The 23,946-nt window shown below is 35.5% G+C and overlaps 2 protein-coding genes across 5 annotated transcripts in view; both read left to right on the forward strand.

Annotated features, from left to right (window-relative positions):
* The window catches only part of INTS2 (integrator complex subunit 2), a 54,783-nt gene extending 51,977 nt beyond the window's left edge, over positions 1-2,806 (forward strand). For all 4 annotated transcript variants that reach the window (XM_055327825.1, XM_055327851.1, XM_055327831.1 and 1 more), the window contains one exon: positions 708-2,806. In XM_055327825.1, coding sequence (XP_055183800.1) covers positions 708-877 — 170 coding nt within the window. In that variant the 3' untranslated portion in view covers positions 878-2,806. The remainder of the gene's footprint in view (positions 1-707) is intronic.
* Positions 2,807-4,407: 1,601 nt separating this feature from the next.
* The window catches only part of BRIP1 (BRCA1 interacting helicase 1), a 184,281-nt gene continuing 164,742 nt past the window's right edge, over positions 4,408-23,946 (forward strand). The window contains exons 1-6 of the mRNA XM_055325293.1: positions 4,408-4,569; positions 6,416-6,538; positions 8,335-8,446; positions 10,574-10,744; positions 16,096-16,223; positions 17,916-18,035. Of these exons, the coding sequence (XP_055181268.1) occupies positions 6,446-6,538; positions 8,335-8,446; positions 10,574-10,744; positions 16,096-16,223; positions 17,916-18,035 (624 nt within the window). The 5' untranslated portion in view covers positions 4,408-4,569; positions 6,416-6,445. The remainder of the gene's footprint in view (positions 4,570-6,415; positions 6,539-8,334; positions 8,447-10,573; positions 10,745-16,095; positions 16,224-17,915; positions 18,036-23,946) is intronic.

Raw genomic sequence — 23,946 nt, forward strand, 5'->3', positions numbered from 1 at the left:
GTGGGATTCGATCCCGGGCCTCCAGGATCGCGTCCTGGGCCAAAGGCAGGCGCTAAACCACTGTGCCACCCAGGGATCCCCTCAAAGTTGTTTTAATGTCAAACAAAAGGCCAAACTCCTTTCTAGATTCCTTGCATTATTTTTTTTATAATAAATTTATTTTTTATTGGTGTTCAATTTACCAACATACAGAATAACACCCAGTGCTCATCCCGTCAAATGTCCCCCTCAGTGCCCGTCACCCAGTCACCCCCACCTCCCGCCCTCCTCCCCTTCCACCACCCCTAGTTCGTTTCCCAGAGTTAGGAGTCTTTATGTTCTGTCTCCCTTTCTGATATTTCCCACACATTTCTTCTCCCTTCCCTTATATTCCCTTTCACTATTATTTATATTCCCCAAATGAATGAGAACATATAATGTTTGTCCTTCTCCGATTGACTTACTTCACTCAGCATAATACCCTCCAGTTCCATCCACGTTGAAGCAAATGGTGGGTATTTGTCATTTCTAATGGCTGAGTAATATTCCATTGTATACATAAACCACATCTTCTTTATCCATTCATCTTTCGATGGACACCGAGGCTCCTTCCACAGTTTGGCTATTGTGGACATTGCTGCTATAAACATCGGGGTGCAGGTGTCCCAGCGTTTCATTGCATAGATTCCTTGCATTAATTAATTAATTTATTCCCCTTATGTTTTTAGGTCTTCAGCAAATAAAGGAGAAGCCAAGTGGATGGTCTGGTATCTGTAAAGATCCACTTTATAAAAATGGATCTGGGGACACTGGAAGTATGGATCCTGATGTACAGCTCTGTCATTGTATTGAAAGCACAATAATTGAAATAATAAACATGAGTGTTAGTGGAATTTAGAAAAAAAGTAAAACAAAAAAATGAAGCTGTTTGCTGCATATACTCAATTCGAATCTGCATCTTATAACAACTCTAACCTGAATGGGAACAATAACGTCTTGAAATCATTAAACGATTCAGTTCAACATGAGTATAATTTAGAACTCTCTTAAGGATTATGCTTGCTTGTATTTGGCACTTCTTTGGATCTACTTTGCTGGTATGTTTATACTGTAGCAGTGGAGTGTTTTGTTTTTTTTTCTATTGGGAGCACATTTAAGAAATTCATTACTAGAAAATGAATTTGGCCTTGTTTAGCTTTCACGATGAAGAAACAGTGCCATGCCTTTAATTTCTTATAAAGATGAATCTCTGGGTAGCCCTAGTGTTTAAGGTCAGCTAGTAACAGTGTGACAATGATGCAATGATGAGATGGAGAAAAAGGGAAGGGAGAATTCAGGAAAAATTAGGAGTTTAAATACCCAATAGAAATCGCTAAAACTTGCAATGCAAGTAATAGTAATGTAAGGTAGAATTCTGCTTCTCTAGAAATAGTATTGAGAAGACTTTAAAAAAGGCATATGGCTTTTTGTAAATGATTTCCATGGAATTACAGATGAGAATTTTAAGATTTTACATATTTGCTTCAATTTTTACTAATATGGAGACATGTTTAAAGAGATATTTGAATAATTTGAAATTTTAAGATACTAATTTAAAAGTGTTAAAAAAAATAAAAGTGTTTACAGAAACATCTTTGTGCAGAGAAGAATCTGAAAGGAGATCTCATTTAATTTTTTTTATAAGATTTATTTTTATAATGTTTTACTGACTTACCTAATGGTCAGCGGGGGGAGAAATACATTGGTATGTAATTAAAGTTTAGAGCAGCGAAACAGGCTAGATTAAAGAGCCCTTGGTGTGCTATCAGGATTATAATTCACATCATAATTTTAGAAGATCTCTGAGTAAGAAAATATATATATAGTGTTTGGACCTCAGGAAAAATTTAAAAGTATGTAATGTACCATGTTGTTGAAGGATTTTGCATTTGTCTGTTAGTAACTTCCATTGATTAGGTAGATGCATTCAGGTAACCCATAATCCTAATTTTTTCCCTTAATTAAATATCCAATGTAGAAGTTATTTCTCTTTGCTTTCTGAGATATGCCTGAGTGATACACACTCCTCACAACCACTCCCCCAGTCCCCTGCCTTGAAACAGACCTCTTCACTTGTAAAAGAAATTAGGTAGGCTAATAAGAAAGTATGATTTTTAAGAAAAGAAATTTAACTTCAGTCTTCTCACTACATTATAGGCACATGTCAGTTTCCTCCTTTGTAAAACTTGATTACTACTGGCCCTACCTCATAAGGGTATTATATAAGAATTAATTTGTAACTGTTTGAAATCATGAAGTACACAGTATCCTAGATGATAGACTATTTATAACTTTTATTAGATGCTTAATGTTCAAGTAAGTAATTTTGATGCAAAAAGTAAAAGCATACACTTAAAAAATACCATAAGAATTTTCATATTTTTAAACAAGGCAGTTTTATAAGTCTTTTAAGATTAAATACAACTGCTCCTGTTTTGTTTAGTTCAGTTTTTAAACTGAGGCTTTGAAATATTTTGTGTGAGTAGATAATCTCTAGGAGTTCAGAAAAGGTTGAAATATGTTTTCTAACTAAATGCAGTGCACATTCCTGGATCACTTTTCAAAGACTGGTCAAAACCTGCTGTGTTAAAATAACATATGCTGTTTTTCATCAGATTTGTTGATGATGTAAATAAATGTGTAAATATATTAGTAAATGTTAATATTCATGTATTTTAAGTTAAGGTTCTAAGATTTGTCACAATGTGATTTTTTTTATTCAAGTGAAAGATGTGTGCAGCTATTTTGAATATTGGTTTATAAACATTCATATTCTTTATCAAATGAACTTGTGCTTTTTTGTGTTTCATTTCACTGCTGCTGACTTGAAAGGGACATTTTGAGGGACTGGAGTCCAGGACTTTCTGGCTCCAGAATCTAGGTGTGTCCCTTTTCTATTATGCCATGTACATCAAATGACAATACAAGGTTAGAGTCGGTTGAGAGCCTTACGAATTTAGGAGAGGAAAATCAGAATAGTTTCCCTGGAGCAGTAACTTAAAAGATTAGATATTTTAAATATGTGTAAATGCAGAATAACAATTTGAAGGTATTTTTACGGTCTTATTTTTATAAATTATCCCTCCACTGTCTAAACAGTAAGTTATGTTTTTTTGTCATTTCTCTTCATCTTTGCTTATACACACATATTGTCACATAATGGAATTTACAGTACCCAGTTAGAGTCTGCTTTTTTTTTTCATTTACTTTTATATGGTATTGTTTTTTGCAAGTTGTTTACTTTTTTTTATAATTATGGTTTATAGCAATTTATCTTTATAATTATTTTATTTGCTTCATGATGATTGAATTGATATAGCCATCTCCCTATTACTATACTGGGAAGTTTGTGATTTTTTTTTCAGTATTACAATAGGCACTGTTATCAAATTGAAGTATTATTTTTCTTTCTTTTAGATTACTTATTTAGGATAAATTTCTGAGTCTGAGATGACTGAAGGGCAGAATTTATTTTTATGACTAAGTTTTGGCGTTTGGGGACTCTGTAGTAAAAGTGAAAGTGAGGCAAACAAATCAGCTCGCCTCCTGCTGCTCCCTCCTGCCGCACACCTCACTCTCAAACCAGTTTCTCGAATTTGTGAAAATGTCTCAGGTTTTGCTTTTGGGGGCACTAGTATTTTAGCCAAGTTTAGGCTATACAGAACTCTTTAAAAATAACAATTCAGAGAGATTAACCTAATTTTGAGAAAATTTAAGTGTACTTCTTAGCAAAGGGGAATAAACTGGTCTCGGGAGAGACAGAAGGTGGATGAGCCTTAATAGAGGTAGAAGTTACCTGGTGCTGGAAGACCTTGCGAGCGTTTGTCTGGTTTAATTTGGTACCTGAGGATGCCTTGAATATTATGAAATCTTGTCATCGAATCTTTTCGCCTGGTTTGGCTCAGTCTCGCAACTCCCGCCTCAATCTTTCCGATAGCGTGGCTACTTGTGAAGTTCGAATTTGAATTGCGTGGCATCGATGAATGCTCGGAGAACTCAGCAAGGCTTAGAGAGGTGTTTCCTTTCTGTCTACAGCTTTTAAGACTAGAGACTTCGAGTTTCCAAGAAATCTTTGCACGACTTAAATCACCGGTTTAAAAAAGTCCAACGGAGAGAACTCTTTTCCTTTAAATCCCCAAAATTTGGGAGAGTCCTTCCCTCTTCTTTCGCTCGCCTTCCGGTGCCGCCAAGTGCCCTGGGTCCGTTCATCTTGCGGAGGCTTCCATTGGATGTCAGAGTTCTCGCTCCCTAACCTTGCACCGGGATTGGCTACTTGAATCCTGATCGAGGCGGGTGATTGGTTGTCTGGGCTCATCCGGCGATTGGATGCCGGGAGTCGAGGGGGCGGGAGGCGGGAATTCGTCTGGGAGAGCGTTGCAGAGCGGACTCCTGCGGGCTGGAGCGGAAAGCCGAAGCCTCCCGCAGCCCGCTGAGGAGGAGAGAGAGGCGTGTGACCCTTTTCCAGCGCTCTCCTGTACTTGCGGATATCTGTTTCCTTTTCTCCCGTGAATCGGAGCCCAGTCACTGGTGCTTCAGTTTTCCTCAGGACAGGCAAGTTTGTCTCCCGTGCGGGGGGAGAGCGCGAAGCCTGCCGGCGGAGTGCTTTCTGCTTTCACCCAAACTCCTCGCCGGCGGGTCGGGGTTGGCTGGATCACCAGGGCCTCTGGGATCTCCTCGGGCTGCGGGAGGAGGGAGCCTGTCCTCCCCTCCCGGGAGCCGAGGCCTGTTAGGATAGACGGCGGCCCGCGCTCACTCTTGGCGGCAGGGGGCGACGGCGGGAGGCGGATAGTTGTGTATTTTGGGTTTTGTTTGCTTTATTCTCTGTACGGGGGAAGCTACCCCTTTTGAGATGCCTGTTGCCACGACTGGGGCGGGGGATGGATTGATTTCCAGGTTATGTGTGAGTAACTAGGCCAGCGCTGAGCTGTTAGTTCAGATTAAAGGGTTGGGTTCCCCCAGATCTCATTCTCAGAGCTGCACAGAAGTAAAAAATACTAGAACTGGAAAATACCTTAGAGTAGTGGTCCTTTTGGAGCACATAGGCCATGGTTAAGGTTTTACTGGCTCTCTAATCTTTTGCGTTGCTATTTCAACCATCCGTCCATCCCCAGATTGAGTCTACTAAATTTTTTCACTATTACAAAGTGCTACCAATGTATATCACCCCCCCCCCTTTGAGTTATTTCTTTATGTATTACTGGGAATGGGAAATTTATGGACTCTCTTTTCAGAAAAAAAAATGCAGTCGTGCGCAGAAACTTCTGTATGCAATAGCAAGAGATCAGTTTCTGAATTTAATCTATTTTAGATTAAGAAAAGGTGGTTTAGAAAGAGGGAGATTAAAGTAGATCACTTCTGTTTTAGATACTAGAGTCTGTGCACATTTCTGTCCATTACGTTATTTTTTATTCTATTATTATTATTTTCAAAGGTTTTTATTTATTTGAGAGAGAGAGAGCAAGAGAGCACAAGTAGGGGTAGCGGGAGAGGGAGAAGCAGCAGTTGGGACTCCATCCCAGGATCCTGGGATCATGACCTGACCTGAAGGCAGACACTTAACCAACTGAGCCACCTAGGCACCCCTCTATTTTATTATTTTTTAAAGATTTTATTTATTTGAGAAAAAAAGATTTTATTTATTTGAGAGAGAATGAGCATGTGCAGAGGGAGAGGCAGAGGGACAAGCAGACAGAGAGAGTCCCTGCGGGGCTAGATCCCAAGACCCTGAGATCTTGAACTGAGGTGAAGTGTGAAGCTTAGTGACTGAACCATCCAGGTGCCACAGGGTGCCTTATGTACACGTAGTGTACAGACATTGTTATTTAATTCTGAACTCAGTGTTTGGCTAATTCTTGTGAAAACCCTATCAAATGAGTAGTATTATCTACATTTCACAGATGAAGAAATTAGCTCTGAGAGGTTAAGTGACTCACACAGAAAAATTCAAATTTAGATGTGCTTTAGTCCAAACTCACCTTTCCATTATACCCCCCTGACCCTTAAATACGAATTATTGGGAGCCTACTAAGTGTCAAGGCATTTTCTCTTTCACAACAGTTTAAGTTAGGACTTACTACAAATAAGGATCTTAGTCTAGAGAAGTGAAGAGACATGATCAAGGTAACATATCTGAGTTGTTTTCAGAACCTGGTCTAGAGTTATATTTTCTAACTCCTAGTCCACAGCTTTGGGATAGCAGTGATACAAATATATACTTGTCAGATTCCAAGACATCCACTGTGATTTATAAGACTAGGACATTCTCTTACTTCCCCATTTGTTTTGTTTAAACATTTATTCCAATTTTTATTTCCAGACATCTGTTCTAGTGTTGGATATCTGTTTTTTTTTTTTTTGAATGGCATTGTTTCAATATTGATTTTCATTTCTGTTGCAGTTACGAATCTGAAGTAAATAGTAAAGCATAATGTCTTCAGTGTGGTCTGAATATACAATTGGTGGGGTGAAGATTACCTTTCCTTATAAAGCTTACCCATCACAGCTTGCTATGATGAATTCTGTAAGTATCTTTTAATAGTTAATTTTTTAGTAAGATAGGTGCTTACAATTCATGAGACTGTTCATTTTTTTAGATGGTAAGTGGATTGAAAATATTTGCCAGGTTCATTGAAGAACATCTAGCCTTAAAAAAAAAAAAAGAACATCTGGCCTTTGGAAAAGTAATACTGATCACTGCTAAACTGTATATTTCATGGTTAAAATGGAGACAAAGAGAACATTCTGAAAAACAATCTTTTTCTCCCCCCGCCTTTTTTTAAAAGATTTTATTTATTTATTCATGAGAGACACAGAGAGAGAGGCAGAGACATAGGCAGAGGGAGAAGCAGACTCATCACAGAGAGCCCAATGTGAGACCTGATCCCGGGTCTCCAGGATCATGCCCTGGGCCAGAGGCGGTGCCAAACTGACAAGCCACCCGGGCTGCCCTGAAAAACATTCTTAGCTCAGTTGGAACTTGTATTTACTTAGCAGAATTACTGTCTTTTTTTTTTTTTTTTTTTAAGATTTTATTTATTTGTTAGAGACAGCAGAGCAGGGGGGTAGGGGTAGAGGGAGAAACAGACTCCCCACAGAGCAGGGAGCCCAACTCCGGCTGTATCCTAGGACTTGAGGATCATTATCCCAGGCAAAGGCAGACACTTTATTGACTGAGCCACCCAGGCACCCCAGAATTACTGCTTTCTACAAAATATTTGCTATCTATTACACAGAACATACTGTTCAGTATATTTCTCATCATAATTTTTTTGAGATAGTTGTCATATAGCAAATTAATACAAAAACTTAAATCAAATTTCCAACTTTGTTAAATCTGAATATTTTATATTTACTTTATACCTTGTTTGTGAGCAATAGAATATTACTTCACACATTTTTAAATGTTGCATAATAACATGATATTTTACTTACCTGCAGAAGTTGACATATTTTTTTTTGCTTAATATTTTTAAGATGTAGGCCTGTTGATTGTTAATCCATTTTACTTGCTGTATAGTATTCCATTATATGAATATATCAGAATTTTTTTGTCCATTTTCCTTTTAATAGACTTAAGTTGTTTACATTCTTTTTTTAGTTGTTTACATTCTTTAGCAATTATAAACAATGCTGCTATGAACTTTTTTTTAAAAAGATTTTATTTTATCTATTCATGAGAGATATTATTCATATTATCTATTCATGAGAGACAGAGAGAGAGAGAGAGAGAGACATAGGCAAAGGGAGAAGCAGCCTCCATGAAGGGAGCCCGATGTGGGACTCGATCCCAGGACTCCAGGATCACCTGAGCCGAAGTCAGATGCTTAATCGCTGAGCCTCCCAGGCATCCCTGCTATGAACTTTCTTATACAGGTTTCCTTGTGTTCATGTGGGAAAAGTTTGGGGTATATACATAAGACTGAACTTGCTGGAGTTGGGTATCTTCAACTTTACTAGGAATTGTTAATTTCTTTACAGAATGGTTACAATTTACACTCCCATGAGCAGTATCCTCCATTAAGTTTTCATCAAAGGTACTTATGTGCTATATTCTAGTTTTATAACATGATTCAGCAACAAACTGCTTTTCTTCACTTCTTTTTTGCTTGATATGTTTTTAAGGCCATAATAATTTTAGGGAGAGGTATAAAGAAATAAAGTCTAGGGTTAAGTAAGTATTGGTTTTCCCTCCTGCTATTGCTGTGTTTGTGGAAGTGCATTCTTACTTCTCATTGTTATTGTATTTATATCTGATGGAGAGAGATCCTAATGAAGTAAATTGTTTATTGATTTTTTTTATTGTTTTTGTGTCCATAGATTGTCAGAGGATTAAACAGTAAGCAACATTGTTTGTTGGAGAGTCCTACAGGAAGTGGGAAAAGCTTAGCCTTACTTTGTTCTACTTTAGCATGGCAACAGTCTCTTAGTGGTAAGTAGTTGGTTGATATCTTCAGGTTCTTTATTGGGAACAGAAAAAGATATTTTAATAAAGTACTTTTTATCCAGAATGACTCAACCATATTTTAGCAAATTTAAGTACATATTGTTTTTTAAATATTTCTTTATAAGTTATATATATTCTTTTAAAATTTTTTCTTAAGATTTTGATTATTTATTTATTTTAGAGAGAGCTAACAAGATAGAGCACAAGTAGGGGGAGTGGCAGAGGGAGAAACAGGTTTCCCACTTGAGCAGGGAGCCTTTCAGCAGAGCTCAATCTTAGGATCCTGAGATCCTGACTTGAGCCAAAGACAGATGCTTGACACACCACCACTCAGGTGCCCCAAGTTACATATCTTCCAAAAGAATTTTAACAGAGAAAAATATGTTCAGTTAATTCTAAAACAGTTTTGAACATAATATAGTCTTTTATTTGATGAATCAGAGTATATATAAGAATCTTGGAGTGCTTACTTATCATTATGAAAATGATTATGATAATTTGTATGTAAAAGATATGAGATGAGGCTGTTGTGATGCTAGTATTTCACAAGTAATTGCTTTGAGTAAATTGTTTAATATATTTGCTTATCTATCCCTTCCTCACAACATTAGACCATGGAATATGTAAAGAAAACATTCTAATTGATTTTTCTATTTCTTTGGATGCCAGATAAGCAAAAGTTTATTGTAATATTGTTTTCATAAACATGTATTATTTTCCATTACTTTTACTTTATTTGCTAACAAAGGCCTCGTAACATTTACTGTTATGAAAGACTAGCTAATATACATAATAAGTCTGAAATACAGTTTTGGATATGTTTTAGTTACATAATTAGATGGGGATTTGACCTAAAGTACTAGGAAAATTTAAAGTTAACCAGTGTATGTTGGTATGTATAAATGTATTTTCTTCTGTGTGTGTGTGTGTGTGTGTGTGTGTGTGTATTAGTATTCCATTATATGAATATACCATATATATATGTTTTTAAAAGGAAATGTGCGTGTAGCCCAGGTGGCTCAGCGGTTTAGCACCGCCTTCAGCCCAGGACGTGATCCTGGAGACCGGGGATCGAGTCCCATGTTGGCTCCCTGCATGGAGCCTGCTTCTCCCTCTGCCTGTGTCTCTGCCTCTCCCTCTCTCTGTCTTTCTCTCTGTGTGTCTCATAAATAAATAAAATCTTTAAAAAAAAATAAAAGGAAATGTGATAAGACTATTAAAAATAAAAAGTAAATATTTTATGACTTGTTTGTTTTGATTATTAATGATGTTACTCTTTGGGAAAAAAATGGGATAATCTGTTAATAACTTAAAATTTTAATGAGAGACTGAAAATTAGTATTTATGTAGTACAGATGGGAAAATAATGTCAGTACTGTTCACAGAAAATAAATTAATTATTCACTTTTTTTTAGTATCTATGAACTGTATTTATACATGTAGGCAATCACTTCTTGGTCTTTTGGGTGAGTAAGATCAAATGTAGTATACATGTAGGCACACAATGTAAACCTATTCTTATTATGTATTCTGTTTATTAAAAATTACTTGTTTTATTTAATTTGAATATTGATCTTAAAATATATTTTGATACACGTATCAGAACTGATACATCATGAAACATGTTTCTATTTGAAATAGATGTATAAAGTGGAAATGATTTAACCCTTATGTATTTACACTATTTAATATATTGAGCTTTCAGTTTCTTCAGGGAAATAGCAGTAATTAAGAATATCCTTTAGGTCTTTATTTTAATCTTCCCTATTTGATATTTTCATAAATGTCAGTATAAATGAATACCTGAATGGTTAACATTATTAATCTTTGACTATTATTAATTTTTACAAATTATGTAAATTGATGATAACTTCTCTCTATATATTTCTGTCATTAAATGTCTCTCTCTTGTTGTAATTTGATGTTGGAGATAAGGTGACTAACTTGCCCAGATCTGCCACTTGCTTTTCCAAGTTTAGCACTGAAAATCTTGTATCTTAGAAAACCCCCCAGTGTTGAGCAAATTGGGTGGTTGCTTTCCCCAGTTGCAGAGGAAGATAAATGTTTTTTAAATGAGAAATATGACAACTTAAGATTCTTTCATTTTTTTAGGGAAGCTAGTGGATGAAAGCTTAAGTAAAACTGAAGTATCATCGTCATGTCGTTGTGCATGCCATTCAAAGAATTTTACAAACATTGACTTAAACCAAGGAACTTCACATCATTTCAACAGTCCGAGTACACCACCTTCTGAAAGATATGACACTTCATCAACTTGTCAAGGTAGTTTATATATTGCTTGGCTCTGTTGGTATCTGTAGTAGTCTTAAGTATTGCCGTTGTGAGACTTAATTAAGATAAATTTGTTTAGCCTGACTATGTATCTCCACCTAATTTCTCTGGAATTGTATGTATGTATGTATGTATGTATGTATGTATTTATTTATTTATTTGAATTATTTTTAGATAACACATAGAATAGTTAGATATCCTTGGACTATTTTATTCTTGTCTTGATTTATAATTTATTTTGACATTTTGCTAGCTTAAATTTTTTTGAAGAGGGTAATGCACAATAAATGATATTTAGAAATTGATCCCTATTTGTAGGCAGTATTATTAATTATATGTTAGGATTTTGGGGAGGTGCCTGATTGGCTCAGCTGGCTGGGTGTACAACTCTTGGTTTCTGCTTAGGTAGTGATATCAGGGTTGTGGGATTGAACCTCTTGTCAGGCACTGTGCTAGGTGGGGAGACTGCTTGGGATTCTCTCTCCTTTCCCTCTTCCCCTTCCTCTACTTGCATATGCCCACATTCTCTCTCTCTCTCTCTCTCTCGCTCTCTCTCTCAGATAAATAAAATCTTTTTTTTTTCAGATAAATAAAATCTTAAAAAAAATTATATGTTAAAATTTTTTAAAACCGGTTTTTACCGGTTTGTAAGACAAAATGTAATTTGTTTCATTTATTCATCATTATGAGTTTGCTGGAACTTCTGAGGCCAATAAATCTTATATGAGGCTTTTTTAAAAAATATACATTAGCTTTTTAAAGTATAGCTGACACATTACATTACTTACATTAGTTTCAGATGTACAACATAGTGATTCAACAAGTCTATGCATTATTCTGTATTCACCACAAGTGTCTCTAGCGTACATCACCTTAATGCTATTACAGTGCCATTGACTATATTCCCTATGCTGTACCTTTTATCTCTGTGACTTACTCATTCTGTTCCTGGAAGCCTGTATCTTCCACTTCTCTCTGGCAACCATCAGTTTGTTCTCTGTATTTTGGGTCTATTTCTGCTTTTTGTTTATTCATTTGTTTTTTAGATTCCCCACATAAGTGAAATCATGTAGTATTTGTCTTTCACTGACTTATTTGACTTAACATAATACCCTCTAGGTCCATCCATGTTGTCACAAATGGCAAGAGTGCATCCTTTTTTTATGGCTGAATAATCAGGGATATTTTAAATATGATACTTAAGTAGTTCCTATTATATTTATTTAAGAGAAATATACTTAGAATATCCAAGATTATTAATTTTAAAAAATATTTCTTTATCTTTGAGTATATGGAAAGGATTAACCATTATTTACCTAAGCCAAAAACCTAGGACATGGGCAGCTCCGGTGGCTCAGTGGTTTAGCGCCGCCTTCTGCCCGGGGTGTGATTCTGGAGACCTGGGATTGAGTCCCACGTTGGGCTCCCTGCGTGGAGCCTGCTTCTCCCTCTGCCTGTGTCTCTGCTTCTCTCTCTGTGTGTCTCTCATAAATAAATAAGTAAAATCTTTAAAAAAACAAGAACAAAAAAACCTAGGACATGTTCTGTATGCTTTGTTCTTCCTTATTTCTTTTTTTTTTTTTTTAATTTTTTTTTATTTATGATAGTCACACAGAGAGAGAGAGAGAGGCAGAGACATAGGCAGAGGGAGAAGCAGGCTCCATGCACCGAGAGCCCGATGTGGGATTCGATCCTGGGTCTCCAGGATCGTGCCCTGGGCCAAAGGCAAGCGCCAAACCGCTGCGCCACCCAGGGATCCCTGGTCAGGCTTTTTTACCATTCTAATAGGTACATAGTGGTATCTCATTGTGGTTTTAATTTGCATTTCCCTAATCATTTATGACATTTGAACATCTTTTCATAATGCTTCTTAGCCATGTGTATCTTTGATGAAATTCCTGTTCACATTTCTGTTTTTTTTTATTGTTAAGTTTTGAGAATTCTGTGTATATTTTGAGTACAGACTTTTTAACCAAGTATGGTTTTAGCTTTTACTTAGTTTAAGACCTATTTCAAGTTAAATTTTGTATATCATGTGAGGTAGAGATCCAAGTTCATTTATTTTGCATGTAGATATCTAATTGTTTGGCACCATTTATTGAAAAAGTGATTTTACCCACTGCTTTGCCTTTGTGCCTTTGTAAAAATCAGTTGTCAATATATATGCAGCCTGCATTTTATTTATTTTTATTTTTTTATTTTTTTTGCAGCCTGCATTTTAATGTGATTGTGAGTTAAAGTTATTTAGAATAGTATCTTGAAGAATCAGATGGGATCAGGGTTGTATTCTGATACTCTATACTTTTTAAGTAAGTCCTTTAATATGATACAACCTAAATACAGAAAAATATGCAGATAGTAAATGTATAAGCTTGATGAATTTTTGCAGAGTAAACACAATCCTGTAACTACACCCTAGATAAAAAACCTAGAACATTACCTACAACATAGCAGCTCTCCCTAATTGCTATCCTCCCTTCTGTCACAATTGATAATTTTTACTTCTTTATAGGAATGGAATTATATATGCACTCTTGCACATTGTACTGTCTGCTTTTGCTTAATGTTGTATTTCTGAGATTCATTGGTGTTACTACATATAGTAGTAGTTTTGTAAATTACTTCTATAGTTTATTATTTGTTTTACAGTTGTTAGACATATGAGTGGTTTTTACTTTTGGTTATTAATGCTATTATGAATGTTCTTGTTTTTTTTTAAGATTTTATTTATTTATTCATAGAGACACAGCTAGAGAGAGAGAGAGAGGCAGAGACACAGGCAGAGGGAGAAGCAGGCACCATGCAGGGAGCCTGATGTGGGACTCGATCCCGGGTCTCCAGGATCACACCCTGGGCTGCAGGTGGCACTAAACCGCTGCACCACCGGGGCTGCCCGAGTGTTCTTGTTCATTCTAGTGCAAATGGATATTTTTTATTATATATATACATATACATATATACACCTAGAAATGAGATTCCTGGTCAAAGTGTGTGCTTATGTTCAACTATAATAGATACCACTAACATTTTCCAAAGTGGTTGAACCAGTTTATTTTCCATGCTACCCTACATCTCGCAGTATTCGGACACAGGTCTTGATCCCACAACCTGAGATCATGACCTGAGCCAAAATCAAGAGTTGGTTGCCCGACTTAGTCACCCAGATGCCCCTGGAATATAGTGGTGTTTAAACTATGTTCCTGGAATCCCTGGGTGGCTCAGCGGTTTGGCGCCTGCCTTTGGCCTGGGGCGTGATCCTGGAGTCCCGGGATCGAGTCCCACGTTGGGCTCCCGGCATGGAGCCTGCTTTTCCCTCCTCCTGTGTCTCTGCCTCTCTCTCTCTCTCTCTCTCTCATAAATAAATAAATAAATCTTAAAAAAAAATAAACTATGTTCCTAAGAGTCATAGGAAAAAACATGGTTTGTAAGGCAAGGGTACAGTACAATAAGTCAGGAAATTCTAGGTCTTTTATTCTATTCTGGAAATTTTAAGCAATTTTTTTTGTTTTTAAGATTTTATTTATTTGACAGAACACAAGCAGGGGAAGTGGCAGGCAGAGAGAAAGGGAGAAGCAGTAGGGAGCCCATGCAATGCGGGGCTCCATCCCAGGATCATGACCTGAACTGAAGGCAGACACTTAACCGACTGAGCCATCCAGGCACTTCTTAAGCAATATTATCTTTAAAAAATATAGTCCACTCAGAAAAAGTTTGAAAATGAATGCTGTGTGACATAGATTTACTTCTGTGTTTTTATAGGCTTAGACTTAGTTTTTGAAAATACTATTGGACCTGCTTATAGGGCTTTCTTCTCTAATAGCCTATAAATCTTTTAAAGCCAGAGGCTGTTTCTTTTTCATTGTTATCCATAGTGTCTGGAATTGTATGGACTCAGTAAAATAAATACTTGTTAAATGAATTCAAGCCCTGGGAATGGAGGGAATGTATAGAGAAGAGCTGAGAGGAAGGAAGGTACTTTTAAGAACACTTACACTTAGGGAAAATGAAAAACCAATGTGTAGGAGCAGTTAAGAAAAGTGTTCCAGAAAATAAGGAGAAAGGAAGTATGTTTATTGTATTTTAAGAAGACAGTGCTATTTCACTGTATCCCTAAAGGTTATGCTGATGGATTTTAGAGTCCAACAGCAGGCATCAGTCATATCCATGTTCTGCTTCTCAGAAGCTTTATGATATTGGGCATATTAACTTGACTTCTTTAAAACCTTAGTGTTCACATTTATTAATTGGATTAATATTTTTGATGATTAAGAGGTCATTAATCACCATAAAGGGCAGATAATAGGAGCTTGGTTTTATTGTATTTTTAAGCCTAAAGAACATATAGGGCAGCCCTGGTGGCCTAGCAGTTTAGCGCCACCTTTGGCCGGGGGTGTGATCCTGGAGACCCAGGATTGAGTCCCATGTCAGGCTCCCTGCATGGAGCCTGCTTTTCCCTCTGCCTGTGTCTCTGCTTCTCTCTCTGTGCCTGTCATGAATAAATAAATAAAAAATCTTAAAAAAAAATAACATATAGAAGCTTAGTGCAAAGGGACATTGAGACATTGTAGAGAAAGATTTTTATCTAGATGAAATACATTTTCTTGTGAGACTCATAATTTTTAAACTATTAGCAGAAATGGTTTACAAAAGCATAAACCTATTGTATCAGAATTGGACTTTCCTATTTGTTTTTAAGTTGGAATGAGAATTTTATTTATTTTTTTAAGATTTTTATTTGACAAGAGAGCGTGCACATGCGCATAACCAGGGGGAGCAGCAGGCAGAGGGAGAGGGTGAAGTGGGCTCCACTGAACAGAGAGCCTGATGTGGACTTGATCCCAGAACCCTGGTATCATGACATGACCTGAAGGCAGACACTTAACCAGCTGAGCTAACCAGGCACCCAGAATTGGACTTTCCTATTGAAAGCATATTTCTCAAAATCTTGTATCTTTTTAAAGTAAACTCAGTGGTAAAGAAATGCTTTTAAATATGTCGAACTTGGGATCCCTGGGTGGCGCAGCAGTTTAGCGCCTGCCTTTGGCCCAGGGCGCGATCCTGGAGACCCGGGATCGAATCCCACGTCGGGCTCGCGGTGCATGGAGCCTGCTTCTCCCTCTGCCTGTGTCTCTGCCTCTCTCTCTCTCTCTCTCTGTGACTATCATAAATAAATAAAAATTAATAAAAAAAAATATATATATATATATAAATATGTCGAGCTTTTTATGTTTTAAAGTATGTTATGAAATTTTGAGAAATCTTAATTAATATCATCATTCTTATTTTTCTTGGAAAAATTGCCTAAGTTATTTATGCTAATTTTTTATGATTTCTTCTATAAGACTCTCCTGAAAAAACCACACTGGCTGCAAAGCTATCTGCCAAGAAACAGGCATCCATAAAAAGAGATGAAAATGATGATTTTCAAGTAGAGAAGAAAAGAATTCGACCCTTAGAAACCACACAGCAGGTAAACAATTTATTGGCTGTGAAATAATACCATTATTACTGCACACAGGAGCCAAGTATCAATCACGTTTTCAGTGGCACTTGTACAATTTACTTGGGTCATATCATAGACATAAATGGTAAATTATTGTAACTTCATTTTATATAGTTATTCATTACAAAGGAGTTTATTATTATAGTAGATTATTCATAATATGTCTTTAAAGTGAAACTGCATGGTGCTTTTCCATATATGAGGAATTTGACAGTAAAATATTTACTAAAAGGCATATGTTGGTAATATAGATACTTTGTAGTTTTTAACTCCATTGTTTTTAAAAAGATAGCATTTTCTTTTGGCCAAAGTATCTTTGATATGAATATTTTTGTTACTGATAGTTTTAATATAATGACAAAGTTTATTCTCATTTATTGAATTTTAATATCAATACATGATAAAATGTTTATTTCTAAAAAGTATTGAAAGACCTGAATTGCTAAATATTTTATGTGAAATGTGTTTTTCATACATGAATACAGTGTTTGTCTTAGAGATCATGGCAGTGAGGGAGGGAGATGGACTGGGATTTTGATAGCCTTAGTTACAAATAAAGAGACTAATATAATTAATTAGCATATCCTTTGTAGATTATATATTTCTAGTTGAATATACTCAAAAAGTGTTTGTATTCTTATGTAGTTTATTCTTATAATCTTTATTAACTTCCATAATTAAACCTTGGTTTTAGAGATAGAATGAACTAGTTTACTTTTGGAAAAGTACTGATTACAAATGAAGTATGAATATGTATAAATTTTCTTCTCCAGAATGTGTACGTAGAGTTGGATGTTGTGTAATAGGGCTCAACCTACAACATTTATTCCCTGACTTAATTCACTCATTTCTTTTTTGGTGGAATGGGATTATCAATAGAAATCTTTTTTTTTTTTTTTCCTCTTCATAATTTAAGCAAATAGGTTTTTGGCAAGTATGAAAAAGCATAGACACTTTGGAAAGAAAACTTAGTATTTATAGAGGAAATATAGTCAAATACAACTTGAATTATCAAATACTTAGAAGATAATAATAATCAAATAATATATTCTATCTTGTAGGAAATCATGAATATTTACATTTAAAATTGTTCTGAGTTTTTTCGATTTACACATTTATTAAAGTTTTATTTATTTGAGAAAGACATGAAGTATGGTAGGTGAGGGGCAAGGGGAGAAGGAGAGAATCTTGAGCCCCACTCGCAGAGCCCCACTTAGGGCTCAATCCCATGACCCCAAGATGATGAATTGAGCCAAAACCAAGAATTGGACACTCAACTGACTGAGCCCCCCAGACGCCCATGAGTTTTTGCAATTTAGAATGAAGTTTTATTTTTATTTACTTTTGCTTTCCAATTAGATATTTAATTGGACTTTGCTATAATACTACACTTGATGTCCATATGATAGGACTATTTATGGGAAGATCATTTTACAATACTATAGTTTTAACACATGACTAAAGCTGTTTTGGTTAGGATTTGAGAAATATAAGGTGCTCATTTGTATTTTTAAAAATTATTTGGTTATTGCCAGTTAGAAATAGTCATTTTTTTTTTAATGCTGAAAACATATTGAAAACTGTTTTGATCTTTAAGAACAACTGGCCTGCTCAGACTTCTAGTTTACATTAAACTTCATTTTGGTTCTGTGTTTACAGATTAGAAAGCGTCATTGTTTTGAAAAGGAGGTACATCATGTGGATGCAAAAGTTGCTTCAGGAAAGACCACAAAACTCAACTCTCCATTAGAAAAGATAAACTCCTTTTCTCCACAAAATGTATGTATTTATTCCATTGTACAGTTTAAAGAGAGAAAATATGGAATTTGCTAAACTCATTTAAAAAAAAAAGAATAGTATAATGCAAAGAATAGTAGAAGGCAATTCAGAAATCCTGTAAGTGCTATGGGAAATGCTATTTTCTTTGTTCCCCTGTTTCCTCATTTATAAAATGCAAGAATTGGACCAGAAAGAAATCTGAAGGATTTTTCCTCCTGTACATTCTAATGTTGTGGACTCTGCTTCCCTATAATTCTTTCAGTGTTCTTAGAGCAGGCACTTCTCAAGGAGTAGTTCCTTTCTAAAAAAAACCGCCTTGGCATTTACATTGATGGTGCAAAACAACAATAGGTAAAATTGTCAGGGCCCATCAAGATAGTGGTACCGGCTTGTTTTAATACTAGTTTTCTTTATCATCATTAATGCACAGTTTAAAAAAGCCAGTTTTACTTAAGAATATCCTTGATGAAGAGGTAAAAATTACTAATTTTATTAAATTAGTAATAATTTAAGATTTTTAATATTCTGTGTGAAGAAGTGAGTGGTACTCAAAATGTTTTGCATAAAGGAATAGGATGATTGTCTTGAGGAAAAACATTTGTAGGATAGTTTGGATTGTTAGTTGAACTAGCCATTTTTTTTTCATGGAACATCATTTTTACTTGAAAGACCAACTAACAGATGAACTATGCTAATTCTTGAAAATAGGCAAAGTAAGCCTGATAAAATTTGAGTGAAAATCAGAATTTTGAAAAAATGTATATGCCACTGTGAGCTTGGCAGTTTTATGATATTTATACTTTCCTGATAATAATGGTGGTAATATTATAGAATGTGACTTTTGGGTATTGTATAATGAAATGTGCTAACACTAATAAGATCTGTAAAATCAGGGAACCAAATATTTTCTAAATGGCCTATACATGTTCCTATAAAATAATGCCTGGAAAAGATCCATTGTAAGTGCCAGATAGACCAGTGGACCTATTTTTTTCCCCTTCCCATCATCCCTAGGCATCCTGAGATTTTTTTTTTTCCCCAGTCACTATAGATCAGTTTTCATTTCCATAGTTTTATATAAATGGAATCATGCCTCGTTTTTTAAAATTAAATTTAAGATACTGTGAATTTTACCTGTTGGGTGTTGGATGTTATTATATTTATGTGTGTGTGTGTGTGTGTGTGTATATATATATATACACACACACACACACACACACACACTTGAGTTTTGTTCTGAGATGCAGTTAATTGGAATCAACTTGATCCTTTTGGGTCTGCTTTTAGGACTTGTTAGATGGGACCTGAGTAGAATTTAGTTGTGTGTTACCTCAATAGAGGCTAGCTCCTTTGGAGTCCTCTATCTAATGCTCTGTGAATTGTTAGTTTTCCAGTCTGGATGGTGGGAATAGGCACTATTCCGTGCCCTGTGTGAGTGCCTCATCATTTCAGGTGGTTCTTTCCACTATCTTGGATAGTTTTCTCACTTACATGTACTGATCAATACTCTGCTAAATTTTCGAGAGGTCCCTTTACAGATCTCTGGAATTCATTCTTTGTGTAGCTCTCTCTACCTTAGTTTGTTAACCTGAATTTTAGTCTTTCCTGACTTCCTGGACTGAAGAGCAATGTCTCTTCAACACAGGTTTGCTGAGCTTTATCTGGGTTCCCTTCTCCATAGCACAGCCTAGCTCTCTCAAGACAGTAAGCTTAGGCAATCATAGGGCCTATCTCATTTATTTTCTATCTCTCAAGGATCACTCTTTTTTTTTTTTTTTAAGATTTTATTTATTTATCCATGAGAGAGACACACACACACAGAGAGGCAGAGACACAGGCAGAGGGAGAAGCAGGCCCCATGGAGGGAGCCCAACATGGGACTCGATCCCAGGTCTCCATGATCATGCCCTGGGCCAAAGGCAGCACTAAACTGCTGGGTCACTGGGGCTGCTCAAGATCACTCTTTCTTACCTGATATCCTGTATCTTAAAAACTATAGCTTCAAATATTCTGTCTGTACTTTTAGTTTTTCAGGTGGAGAATGAAAAAACTCATTATGTGACAAATTCCAGAAATCCTTAGGTGGCTTATAAGTCTTCTGTTTATAGTTATAAGACCTTTATTAACTGTTTTCTTTTGCCCTCTCAGCTCATCCTCCCTCTTTTTTTTTTTTTGACCAACTTCTGCTAATTCATCAAAAAGCTTTCTGTGACATCCTCAATTTTGAGTTAGAGTCTCATCTGAATGTTCCTTGTACTTCCAGATTTTTAACACTTATTATCTTCTCTGCAAGGCTCTAAGTTCCATTAAGGAAACAGCAGGTTGTCTAGTATATTGAGACATCTTTGAAGGCTGTGACTATTTTATTCGTCTTTATGTTCCAAGCACCTAGCTTTGTGGTAGGAACCTAGTAAAGGCTGAGTTGATGAAAATTATATTCCCTGCCCCCGAAGAATCTTCCTTTAAATTCTTACAAATGCTAAATGGTGGAAAAGTTGTTGGTTATCTTCACAAAAGGCATATAGTTAGAGAAGTCGTCTCAGGAGCTTTTAATATTTAATTGTCAATAATAATATATGCTGTATGTTTGCCTGTCAATGTTTCCTCCCTCATTTCGTTAACAGTGCCTTATTTTCATAGCTCTTAGTATTTCAATTTACCTACCTGTTTATTATCTATCTGCTCTGTTAGAATATAATGCCAGTCTTTTTCACATGTATCTCTAGTACCTAGAATAGCATATAGTGTTGCCTAATAAATATTTGTTAGTAAACCATAGCATAGGCATATAATATTGTTATTCCCATTTTATAGATAAGGATACTCTGAGGAGGGATCCCTGGGTGGCGCAGTGGTTTGGCGCCTGCCTTTGGCCCAGGGCGCGATCCTGGAGACCCGGGATCGAGTCCCACGTCGGGCTCCCGGTGCGTGGAGCCTGCTTCTCCCTCTGCCTGTGTCTCTGCCTCTCTCTCTCTCACTGTGTGCCTATCATAAATAAATAAAAATTAAAAAAAAAAAAAGGAAGCTTTAAAAAAAAAAAAAGGATACTCTGAGGAGTAAGTAAGCTTAAGGTCACAAAGCTGGCAAATATTTGAGCTAATTCCTGCCTAAGCAGTATGATGCTCTAATCACTTTATTATATAGTCTCTCTAAAATACCTCTCAAATCCTGAAGTCATCTAAGCCAGATTCTCATACCGACATAAAGGAAAGAAATATAATGTAGAAGCCTCAAGAAGAAAGAAATCAAGCATAGAATAAACTATGATTGATAATAGCTAAAATAAGAGAAGTGGATTTTTTTTTAAAAAAAGTGGAACCCAGATAAAGTTTGATCGTTTTTTTTGTTGTTGTTGTTGTTTATTTATTTAGAAAGTGTGTGCGCATGCAAGCTAGTAAATGGCGAAAGAAGTGGAGGTTGGGGAGGTGTTGTCCGGGAGGGAGAGAATCTTAAGCAGGCTCCACGCCCAATGTGGAGTCCAACCTGGAGCTTGACCTCATGACCCTCAGATAATCTGAACCAAAATCAAGAGTCAGACACATAACGGACTAAGCCACCCAGGCACCCCTAGAAAGTGGATTTTAAAATTTAGTTTTGTTTTTATTGGTTAAGAGAATGAACTTGAATCAGATTACCTGGGTTTTAATCACAGCTCTGCTCTTTACTACCTGTGTAACCTTGAAGTTTTTAAACTATTGCTACTTTAATGTCCCCGTTTGTTAAATGGAGATAGTAATAGTACCTATCTCACAGTGCTATTATGAGGATTAAACAGGTTAATATTTATAAAGTGGTTAGAGTATACCTGGCATATTTTAGAGCTTATTAAGTGGTAAGTGGTAGTAGAAGTAGCAGCAATAGGGATAGTAGTAGCAGCAAATGGTTACATATTTGTGTGCTGCTAATAAAGATTATATAATATTAATATTACGTATATAGTTATTTTTAAATGCTACTAAAGTACACGATATAGTATTGATTGATAATAATTTTGAGGAATTAGTTTTATAATTAAGTAACAAATTCTTTTAATATTTGTTAAGGATGTCTATAGCTGAACCTGTTTATAGTTTAGACCACTTGTCAGCAGAGTTTCTGGCTAGGTACCTTAATTTTAAGCCAAGTGCTTTGATTTCTCCTCTCTTGGTTATGTGCTATATTAATCATTTAATGTGGTCTTCTTATTGGCAAGGTATGATTGTATTTATACGTATATATCCATATCTTTATATTGGTTTTATTTTTTAAACCAGAATTTATAAGTTTTGTTTCCTTGGCTATATGTGACATAACTATATTGCTGTAGAAATGGAATATTTGTCATACATGGGTGATTTATTATTTATGAGACTAAAGGTTTCTGATGATTTCTCATAAGTTTGAAGATTGTTAAACTACATTTCTCAATTAAATCTAATAACTCAAATGATAACATTTCACTAGTGTTAGAACTTTTGTTTATAAGAAGTTAAAAGTGGTATATGCCATACTGATTCAACACATATATAAAGTATATTTATCATCACCAAAGTACTTTTGCAATGACAGAAAGACCATATGGTTGAGCTCTAATACTTGTTCTTTTTTTATAGTTTGTAGTCAAAAACATGTATATATAAAGTAATTTTAGGTACTTGCTGAATGGTTAGGGAAAAACTCACAAATACTTAGGTAAAGGGATCTGTATTTTCAATGTTATTTTTTCTTCCTAACAAAATTAGAATAAGCAGTTAAAATAGAAATATAATCAGTACAAAATATAAAATTGTAATTAATATTTTCATAAATTGTTGGTAAATTTTAGTAAATTGTTAAGAGAACCTGTAGGTTTGTGTGTGGATTTTTTTTAAAAAAGATTTTATTTATTCATTTGAGAGAGAGAGAGCAGGAAGGAAAGGCAGGGGGAAAAGGGGAGAGAGAATCCCAAGCAGATTCTGAGCTGAGCATGGAGCCTGATGTGGGATTCGATCTCATGACCCTGCGATATGATGTGAATTGAAACCAAGAGTTGAACACTTACCTGACTGAGCCACTCAGGCACCCTAGTGTAGATTTGTGTGGTTTGCTGTCCTCTTAATTTTAAAAGTGGATGGTAGCATTTTTAGTGTAAATCTCTTGGTTTTTCTTTTCTTTTCTTTTTTTTTTTTAATCTCTTGGTTTTTCAAAGAACCAGGACTGATTCTTTCCATGGATATAAGAAAGAATAATGGAGATACGAGTAGTGATAATTTATTTAAAGAAAGAATTTTTGAGTTTAGAAGTATTTTTTTCTATTAGAACTTACTTTGCTTCTGGTATAACATTTCTTCTCTCATTTTTTTTCTTTTGAATAGAGGTATAATTGATATTTTCAGGTATATACATAATGATTTGATATTTGTATACATTTTGAAATGATCACAGTAAGTCTAGTTAACATCTATCACTTATTATAGTTAGAAAATGTTTTTTCTTGTGATGAGAACTTTCAAGATTTACTTTCTTAGTAACTTTCAAATATAAAATACGTGTCAACTATGGTCACCATGCTGTACATTACATCTTCATGACTTATTTTATAACTGGAAGTTTTTGTCTTTCACTTCCTTCACGCATTTCCCCCACCCCACTCCTTGCCTTTGGCAACCACCAGTCTGTTCTCTATGAGCTTTTTTTTGTGTGTGTGTTTGGTTTTTTAGATTTTACAAATAAGCAAGATCATGCTGTATTTGTCTTTCTTTGTCAGACTTATTCACTTAGTATAAGGTCCTTGAAATCGGTCTATCCATGGTATTGCAAATGGCAAGATTTCATTTTTTTATGGCTGAATAATATTCCATTATGTATATATACATTTTCTTCATTCATCCATTAATGGATGCTTAGATTATTTCCATATCTCAGCTATTGTTATTTTAATTTTATTTTATTT

The sequence above is a fragment of the Nyctereutes procyonoides genome, unplaced genomic scaffold (assembly GCF_905146905.1).
Source record: "Nyctereutes procyonoides isolate TBG_1078 unplaced genomic scaffold, NYPRO_anot_genome, whole genome shotgun sequence".
NCBI classification, from domain to species: domain Eukaryota; kingdom Metazoa; phylum Chordata; class Mammalia; order Carnivora; family Canidae; genus Nyctereutes; species Nyctereutes procyonoides.